Source organism: Barbus barbus (genome assembly GCF_936440315.1).
Source record: "Barbus barbus genome assembly, chromosome: 36".
NCBI lineage: Eukaryota > Metazoa > Chordata > Actinopteri > Cypriniformes > Cyprinidae > Barbus > Barbus barbus.
This window is the reverse complement of record NC_136714.1, coordinates 3642234-3652467: the sequence shown is the minus strand read 5'-3', so window position 1 is coordinate 3652467 and position 10234 is coordinate 3642234. Positions and strand designations below refer to the sequence as shown.

At 41.0% G+C, this 10234-nt stretch overlaps 1 protein-coding gene across 4 annotated transcripts; it reads left to right on the top strand.

The window, feature by feature from the left end:
• The first annotated feature begins 76 nt into the window (after positions 1 to 76).
• LOC306855645 (PLAC8-like protein 1) lies at positions 77 to 9011 on the top strand. Of its 4 annotated transcripts, none has more exons than XM_079394435.1 (5): positions 77 to 393; positions 681 to 837; positions 995 to 1178; positions 2248 to 2384; positions 8455 to 9004. In XM_079394435.1, the coding sequence occupies exons 3-5, from the start codon at positions 1001 to 1003 to the stop codon at positions 8584 to 8586; spliced, it is 447 nt and encodes a 148-aa protein (XP_079250561.1). In that variant the 5' UTR covers positions 77 to 393; positions 681 to 837; positions 995 to 1000; the 3' UTR covers positions 8587 to 9004. The 4 variants fall into 4 exon arrangements, with proteins under 4 accessions (XP_079250561.1, XP_079250559.1, XP_079250560.1 ...); XM_079394434.1 differs by having other exon boundaries at positions 112 to 393; positions 789 to 908; XM_079394432.1 differs by having other exon boundaries at positions 113 to 393; positions 789 to 837; positions 8455 to 9011.
• Positions 9012 to 10234: the final 1223 nt, after the last annotated feature.

Genomic DNA, 10234 nt, shown 5'->3' with positions numbered 1-10234 from the left:
AAGGTCATACGTTTAAAAAAAAAAAAAGTTCAGACACAAATAGCACTGAAAATGTGCCAACTAGGAAGTGCTATGAGGGATGTAACTCTATTTTCTGGCCAAGCAAGCCGTAGCAGATATGAAGCCGGCTCATTTTTTACAGTCGGATGCAAGTGGAGACCAGATCAGCCACAAAGAAACACGTTCAGATGGACGCTTACATGCACTTGAACAGACTTGGGTGACATATAAGCGAGCCGTTCTACATATGACAGCTACATGCAATGTTTCATTAGTGGATGTGACCCAGTTTGATGTGCGTTAGCTTCGGTGCAGAAGGAAGTGATGCGAGACATTAACCTCAAGAGAACGTGCAATTCTGCACTGTATCATCTCTCACAGGCTGTATCGCTGGTAAGCTCTTGTTTGCGTGTTTGAAGTGTCATTTGCAAGCTTTTGTTTAATATTGTTGTGTATGAATTGTACAAACCAGTGGGATACATGTAAGTAGGCCTGCAGTCCCAAAAATGCTTGATTGTGTGTTTTATACTTGTATTTGAGTTGAATTCTGAATTGTATCTGCTATTGTGTGTGATGAATTTCTGCTTGTGACTTGAGAGTTAGTATTTGAATGCACTTGAGAGGTGTTTTCATTTGTGTGGGGCTCTCCTGTGTGTGTGTGTGTGTGTGTGTATATGAAGGCTTATCAGCTCACAGCAGCTTTCTGTCAGGGCTTCTTGGCCAAGCGGCTATCAGAAAAAAACACACTACTGTCACCATAGGAAACTCACCCCTGTCTCTTCCTTTAGTCTGTTGTCATTGTGAGGGATTGTTCTGAGCCACTTTGACATTCACCATGTAAGTGTTCACCTCATTAGTATGCATTTCATTTGTTTAATGCCACAGTACTGTCAAAACTTTCAGGGCAGGTAAGGACTTCCTTTTTACTTGCCTTTTTATAGGATTGTACGTCTGTGTTTTTGTTCTGAAGCTGCTTTTTGTGTATCGCCTTCAGAACCAAATGGACGGTTCTGGTGGAAAAGATATTGAAGCAAATCCAGCAGGTAATGAGAAGATGGAACTTCCTGTTCTGACTCAACCTGGCCTCGGAGTGACCACGTCAACAGTGACCACCATCACTCAAACAGGAGGAGACTGGAGTACAGGACTGTTGGACGTGTGCGGTGACACCAGCACGTGTAAGAGGATGTGCTTGAGAGAGAGGATTGATAATGCCATTGAGTCATATGAGTTACAAGTCGCTTCTTCAAGAAATAAAGTTGCAAATACAACATTTAAACTCGCTTTTACAAGATATGCAGTCGCATTGTGATGTATAAAGCAACCTTTAGAGGTTTAAAATCGGAAATTGGGAGCGATATAAGGTTGCAGTTGTGAGAACCAGGGACTTTGTGAGATATAAAGTCACAGCTATGGAAAAAAGTCACATTGAGAAATTTTGAAATCAAAATTGGGTTTCAAAATAAAGTTTGCAATGATAAGAATCTAAGTCACGGTTACAATAAAGAAAACCAGTCACACTGAGAGTTAAGAAGTCGCAACTATGAGAAACAAAGTTGTACCTCAAGACTTAAACTCACTTTGCAGGACTCGTGAAAGACATGCTTTTTTGGGCTTTAAACAATGATACAAATACCAGTAAACTGGCTACCACAAACCTTGCATGATTCATTTCACTGCATGTTAATAAATGCATGCTAAAAAGCAACTAGTTAATACTGAGAATTGGTCCCTAAACTGAAGTGTTACCCTTATTATTTTATTAGATTTCTGAATTACATTAATTATAAAATGTAAATCACAGTTAAACGTGACTACAATTCTCCAAAAGATATAGAGTATCCTGCTTCCTCAGATGAAATACTTTACAAATCGCATAAATTACTTTTTAAATTACAGCTATACAGTGGCTTAGTCCTCGAACATGTGTTACTATTCATTATATATTCATATATAATTATGGTTATTTCCCTAATCCAGTAGCTTGTGTACCGTTTCACATTCATTAAAAGTTGACATTCCTTAATGATTATAAATTGTTAATGATTTTCCATTAATTTATTGTAAACCTGGGCATTAATCAAAATTCAGCTTTTTCCAAGGACATTTATCTTTCAAAGCCATATTTATCAGAATTTGATCCTCTTTGCAGTCAATCAATATAAGCAGTGTTAAACTAATTTCAGATAAGCTCATGCTACAGATCCCAACCCGTGTTTCACAGCATCTCTCTTCTCTTCTGTGCAGGTTTGATGGGTGCATTTGTGCCGTGCTGTTTGGACCTGAGTCTGGCTCATCAGTATGGAGAATGCATGTGTCTGCCTCTGCTGCCTGGCTCCACGTTCGCCATGAGGGTGGGCATTCGAGAGCGCTTTAAAATCAGAGTAAGGATTCAGCAGTAATTGGGAAAAAAGTGAATCAGTTCTGGATATTGTAAATGCTATATACACTCGCCTAAAGGATTATTAGGAACACCTGTTAAATTTCTCACTAATGCAATTATCTAATCAACCAATCACATGGCAGTTGCTTCAATGCATTTAGGGGTGTGGTCCTGGTCAAGACAATCTCCTGAACTCCAAACTGAATGTCAGAATGGGAAAGAAAGGTGATTTAAGCAATTTTGAGCATGGTTGTTGGTGCCAGACGGGCCGGTCTGAGTATTTCACAATCTGCTCAGTTACTGGGATTTTCACGCACAACCATTTCTAGGGTTTACAAAGAATGGTGTGAAAAGGGAAAAACATCCAGTATGCGGCAGTCCTGTGGGTGAAAATGCCTTGTTGATGCTAGAGGTCAGAGGAGAATGGGCCGACTGATTCAAGCTGATAGAAGAGCAACTTTGACTGAAATAACCACTCGTTACAACCGAGGTATGCAGCAAAGCATTTGTGAAGCCACAACACGCACAACCTTGAGGCGGATGGGCTACAACAGCAGAAGACCCCACCGGGTACCACTCATCTCCACTACAAATAGGAAAAAGACGCTACAATTTGCACAAGCTCACCAAAATTGGACGGTTGAAGACTGGAAAAATGTTGCCTGGTCTGATGAGTCTCGATTTCTGTTGAGACATTCAGATGGTAGAGTCAGAATTTGGCGTAAACAGAATGAGAACATGGATCCATCATGCCTTGTTACCACTGTGCAGGCTGGTGGTGGTGTAATGGTGTGGGGGATGTTTTCTTGGCACACTTTAGGCCCCTTAGTGCCAATTGGGCATCGTTTAAATGCCACGGCCTACCTGAGCATTGTTTCTGACCATGTCCATCCCTTTATGACCACCATGTACCCATCCTCTGATGGCTACTTCCAGCAGGATAATGCACCATGTCACAAAGCTCGAATCATTTCAAATTGGTTTCTTGAACATGACAATGAGTTCACTGTACTAAAATGGCCCCCACAGTCACCAGATCTCAACCCAATAGAGCATCTTTGGGATGTGGTGGAACGGGAGATTCGTGCCCTGGATGTGCATCCCACAAATCTCCATCAACTGCAAGATGCTATCCTATCAATATGGGCCAACATTTCTAAAGAATGCTTTCAGCACCTTGTTGAATCAATGCCACGTAGAATTAAGGCAGTTCTGAAGGCGAAAGGGGGTCAAACACAGTATTAGTATGGTGTTCCTAATAATCCTTTAGGTGAGTGTATGTCTTTTTGGAATTTTCAGTTCAATTGAAAATAGTGCTAGTTTACTTCTGCCAAAATTAGCAGGATTCTGAAATTGATTTGATTGGTTTAGTAGTGGGTTTTTTTTTTTTAGCAAAGTGCACACTAATGTACATATATACATACAGTAATAAAATACAAAATCAAAGTATTTAAGGACACATTTTATAATTAACAATGTAATCAAGAAACCTAATATAACCTGAATTCCAGGAAATGTTTGGATATTTTTTAAATTTGAATAAAATGAAAACTAAAAGACTTTCAAATCACATGAGCCAATATTTTGTTCACAATAGAACATAGAGAACATAAATGTTTAAACGGAGAAATTTTACACTTTTATCCACTAAATGAGCTCATTTCAAATTTGATGCCTGCTACAGGTCTCAAAAAAGTTGGCACGGGGGCAACAAAGGGCTGAAAAAGCAAGACATTTTGAAAAGATTCAGCTGGGAGAACATCTAGAAACTAATTCAGTTAATTAACATCAGGTCTGTAGCATGATTAGTTATAAAAGAGATGTCTTAGAGAGGCAGAGTCTCTCAGAAGTAAAGATGGGCAGAGGCTCTCCAAACTGTGAAAGAGTGCGTAAAAAGATTGTGGAATACTTTAAAACCAACGTTCCTCAACGTCAAATTGCAAAGGCTTTGTAAATCTCATCAACTACAGTGCATAACATCATCAAAAGATTCAGAGAAACTGGAGAAATCTCTGAGCGTAAGGGACAAGGCCGAAGACCTTTGTTGGATGCCCATGGTCTTCGGGCCCTCAGACGACACTGCATCGCTCATCGGCATGATTCTGTCATTGACATTACTAAATGGGCCCAGGAATATTCGAGAAACCACTGTCGGTAAACACAATCCGCCGTGCCATCTGCAGATGCCAACTAAAGCTCTATTATGCAAAAAGGAAGACATATGTCAACATGGTCCAGAAGCGCCGTTGTGTCCTGTGGGCCAAGGCTTATTTAAAATGGACTGTTTTCAAAGTGGAAAAGGGTTCTATGGTCAGACGAGTCCAAATTTGACATTCTTGTTGGAAATCATGGACGCCGTGTCCTCCAGGCTAAAGAGGAGGGAGACCTTCCAGCGTGTCATCAGTGTTCAGTTCAAAAGCCAGCATCTCTGATGGTATGAGGGTGCATAAGTGCATACGGTATGGGAAGCATGTTTGCATGTTTTGGAAGGCACTATGAATGCTGAAAGGTATATAAAGGTTTTAGAGCAACATATGCTCCCCTCCAGACCATGTGTATGTGCAGGACAATGCAAAACCACATACTACAGCTATTATAACAGCATGGCTTCGTAGTAGAAGAGTCCGGGTGCTCAATTGGGTCCAGATCTTTCACCTATAAAGAACATTTGGCACATCATTAAACGAACTCTTCAGCAGCTGGAAATCTATATCAGACAAGAATGGGACCAAATTCCAACACCAATACTCCAGAAACTCAGAACCTCGATGCCCAGACGTCTTCAAACTGTTTTGAAAAGAAGAGGAGATGCTACACCATGGTAAACATGCCCCCGTCCCAACTATTTTGAGACCTGTAGCAGGCATCAAATTTTAAATGAGCTCTTTTTTGTGCATAAAATTGTAAAATTTCTAAGTTTAAACATTTATGTTATCTATGTTCTATTGTGAATAAAATATTGGCTCTTGTGATTTGAAAGTCTTTTAGTTTTCATTTCATTAAAATTTAAAAAAACGTCCCAACATTTCCAGAATTCGGGGTGTTGTAGTAATTTTATTTGTCACATACACAATTATACAGAGTATAACCAGCAGTGAAATGTAGGTATTGAGGAAGAAATGCAGCATAACATGAGGAAGGGGGGGGGGAATAACCCCCAAACTATGCTCCTTTGGGAGTACAGTGTGAGAACAGGAAAAACACCCCAGCAACAAAAGCACATAATCAATACAACATAGACACACGGCTTTGCAACAAGGGAGGTAATCCAGCTCCGGCAAGCAGCCATCCGGTCCTGCAGCCATTCTCAGCGAGGTATTAGACAATAGATGAGACGAGACGAGAGAGCAAATGATGAGGCGCACCTGATGTGAATAGAGTCTCATCACCGCCGATGTTTAAATGCTGAGCGCGCCTCTCCTCGAGAGACCGGTCTCTTCCCTGTGTATGCACGCTGGTGTCCTCGTGGGTCCAGGAAGGGAGCGTCGAGAGTGGATGGACCACCGCACACGTGAGATGGCTGACGGGCCAGGATGCCGGGCCGTCGAATCCCCCGGAAGTGCCGCGGACAGAAGATGGATGAAGCCGCTGATAAGAAGCCGCCGCCACTCGCGCCCCGGCCCTGAGAGGGGAGCGCGTGCGGCCACCGGACTCCGCCCCTTACCTGGACCCTTCCTTTCCGAACACTGCCCTCCTGCACGAACCCCGCAGCACGACGAGGACACCAGACTCCCTGTTTATTTTGGACATTTTTACCCCCTTTGGACACTTCATTTGATTATTTTGTTTAATAAAAACCTCTCCGAGGCCTGACGCCACACCCACTGTGTCTGTCGTTTGCTCCTCCCGCCACAATATATGTGTGTATACAGTATCTCACAGAAGTGAGTACACCCCTCACATTTTTGTAAATATTTTCTTTTCATGTGACAACACTGAAGAAATGACACTTTGCTACAATGTAAAGTAGTGAGTGTACAGCTTGTATAACAGTGTAAATTTGCTGTCCCCTCAAAATAACTCAACACACAGCCATTAATGTCTAAACCGCTGGTCACAAAAGTGAGTACACCCCTGAATGAAAATGTCCAAATTGGGCCCAAAGTGCCAATATTTTGTGTGGCCACCATTATTTTCCAGCATTGCCTTAACCCTCTTGGGCATGGAGTTCACCAGAGCTTCACACGTTGCCACTGGAGTCCTCTTCCACTCCTCCAGGACGACATCACGGAGCTGGTGGATGCTAGAGACCTTGCGCTTCTCCACCTTCCGTCTGAGGATGCCCCACAGAGGCTCAATAGGATTTTAGTCTGGAGACGTGCTTGGCCAGTCCATCACCTTTACCGTCAGCTTCTTTAGCAAGGCAGTGTTCGTCTTGGAGTTGAGTTTGGGGTCGTTATCATGTTGGAATACTGCCCTGCGGCCCAGTCTCTGCTTCAGTATGTCACAGTACATGTTGGCATTCATGGTTCCCTCAATGAACTGTAGCTCCCTAGTGCCGGCAGCACTCATGCAACCCCAGACCATGACACTCCCACCACCATGCTTGACTGTAGGCAAGACACGCTTGTCTTTGTACTCCTCACCTGGTTGCCGCCATAGACGCTTGACACCATCTGAACCAAATAAGTTTATCTTGGTCTCATCAGACCACAGGACATGGTTCCAGTAATCTATGTCCTTAGTCTGCTTGTCTTCAGCAAACTGTTTGCGGGCTTTCTTGTGGATCATCTTTAGAAGAGGCTTCCTTCTGGGATGACAGCCATGCAGACCAATTTGATGCAGTGTGCGGCGTATGGTCTGAGCACTCACAGGCTGACCCCCCCTACCCCTTCAACCTCTGCAGCAATGCTAGCAGCACTCATACGTCTATTTCCCAAACACAACCTCTGGATATGTGGATATGACGCTGAGCACGCGCACTCAAGTTCTTTGGTCGACCATGGAGAGGCCTCTTCTGAGTGGAACCTGTCCTGTTAAACCGCTGTATGGTCTTGGCCACCGTGCTGCAGCTCAGTTTCAGGGTCTTGGCAATCTTCTTATAGCCTACGCCATCTTTATGTAGAGCAACAATTTTTTTTTTTTTCAGATCCTCAGAGTTCCTTGCCATGAGGTGCCATGTTGAACTTCCAGTGACCAGTATGAGAGAGTGAGAGCGATAACACCAAATTTAACACACCTGCTCCCCATTCACACGAGACCTTGTAACACTAACGAGTCACATGACACCGGGGAGAGAAAATGGCTAATTGTGCCCAATTTGGACATTTTCACTTAGAGGTTTACTCACTTTTGTGGCCAGTGGTTTAGACATTAATGGCTGTGTTGTTATTTTGAGGGGACAGCAAATTTACACTGCTATACAAGCTGTACACTCACTACTTAACACTGAAGAAATGACACTTTGCTACAATGTAGTCACATGAAAAGATATAAAATATTTACAAAAATGTGAGGGGTGTACTCACTTATGTGAGATACTGTATGTGTATGTATATGTATTTATGTATGTATATATATATATATATGTATGTATTATATATGTATATGTATGTTTGTATATGTACAATAATTAAGTGCTTGAAATAATGTAGTGCTAGCAGTAACCTTTTCAATTAAAAACAAATTAAAACAGCATAGAATGAGCATTAGCATAAATGGCAACGTTTCCTGTGAATGTGCCAGCTATGCTCAATCTAAGATGGATGTGCATACCAAAAAAATCACCCTAATGTGAGAACCAACAGCTCAAGTCAGATATTCCTGTAGCCTGGAGTTTCTGCTGAACAGTGGATTATAGTGACCTGAAAAAGAAGTGTTTTACAGTATTTCCTTTAGGTGTAGAGATTTATCTTTGAATTATCTTGTCATAAGCTTCTCATGTTAAGAAGTAAAACACGTCCAGTATTTGACAGAAGATTCCTTAAATGAAATTATGTAACTAGATTCCTTGACTTGGGTGGGGTGTTAAATCAATATCAGGGAAACGTATCCTTAGAAATCTACAAACTCTAATTTGTCTTGCTATATTACATTAAGAATACATTAGAGTGTCATGTGTGTGTCTCTAGGGCAGTGTGTGTGAGGACTGGACTACGGTATACTGCTGCTACCCTCTGGCCCTCTGTCAGATGATCAGAGAGATGAAGAAGAGGCTGAAGACACAGATCTACACCATTTCTACCGCACTGGAGAGCTCCTGAGACACTGTGTGTGTACACAGCTCAGATTTTCTTCTCATCCGTGTTTTTGCCAATGCTAAAAGACTGAAGGGCCGTCTCAGCTGTCAGGATGTTTATTACCTGGGGTCCTGAACTTCACGCAGGGTTAGACATATCAGTAACTCTCTGCTTGAAGATTGATGCCACTGACATTTCAAACTGACGGAGAGATGGAGTGACAGATGGATGGAGAGACGGATGAGTGGAGAAGAGGTTTCTAATGGCTTCTGGGACTGTGTATGCTTTGATTTCAGATTGCTCTCTCACGGCACATATACATATATAGATTTCTCTACATGAATTCAGTCTGGACTGTGTCTCTTTTTAAATTGTGTTTCAAAGTCAGTTAAAACTGATGTGACGTCTCATCTCTCATTTTATCTCAAATAAAGTGTATTATAAAAATCAGCCAAATCTGGTCAGATTTACTTAACTTCATATGAAATTTTACATTATTATATATATATATATGTATATATGTATGTATGATCAACCTGGGCTTAACAATTAAACAATAAATAAATGATGCTAGTAATATTACATTATATAATATATATTATATGCATAATGTAAGTTTAGAGCATTATAAATATAAAATAACATTTTGAACGTAAAAAGCAGTAAATTGTTTTCTAAAATGCCTAGTTTTGACACATTTACAAGTATAAGCTTTTTTTTTTGTCACAAATCCCTTTTTTTTTTTTTTTGGACGTGTTGCCTTATAATTGACCTTTTTCTATGTAGTACAGATTGGGGCTAGTTGTCACAAGGGCAATATTTCAGTAACTATCCATCCATCCATCCACACGGATCTAAACTGTTTCTTCACCATTTCATCCCTCACAACCAAGACTTTAAAGTATGTGTCTACTTTGAGACATATTCACTGCAGTAAAAAAAAGTCTAGCAACCTCCCCTATAAATAATTTAAATCATCCATCATGGTTCTCAAGGATTGTATGTCATCTAAAAGCCCTGGATTCTCCCTGTTCTCCTTGTCCAAAAAGTGTGTGTGTGTGCATTTCTGTAGAGGGCACTGTTGTCACACACACTGTCCTCGGGTGAAGTAAAGCCAGTGTGTGTCTGTGTGTGAGACGACAGGGTTGCCGTCAAGGGTTTCCTGTGAGGCCCCTGGGGGACATGAGGCCACTGGAGCCTTAAGCACTGCAGATACAATACCAGAAAAGTGAAAAATGAGGACAGGACAGGAGCAACTGCGAGGAAGGAGCATTCATTTGTTTTCCTCAAAAATCACTGAGATCCTATAAGCTGCTTTTTTGGAATATAAGGAGTTTTAATCACATTTTATTTCTCTTGAATGCTGTCAAGATCACATCCGATCATGAAATATAACATTGGTATTAAATTAAAGAGATGCTTCTTTCAAGTCATGTCGGAATGATCATGTTTACAAGATGAATGATTTTTATCTTATTTAGTGGAACTGGGTTAAAGAAACAGTTTAATTTATTTGAAAATACATAAAAATGAAATTCATACATGTGAGTTGAATGCACTCTCTATGATAACCTGGTTTTTCATTTCAATTCAAAGTCATTGATATTTTTTCATCAAGTCATAAATATCATAATGAAAAAAGCCTAATGAAAATTATGAAATTCTTGAGGGG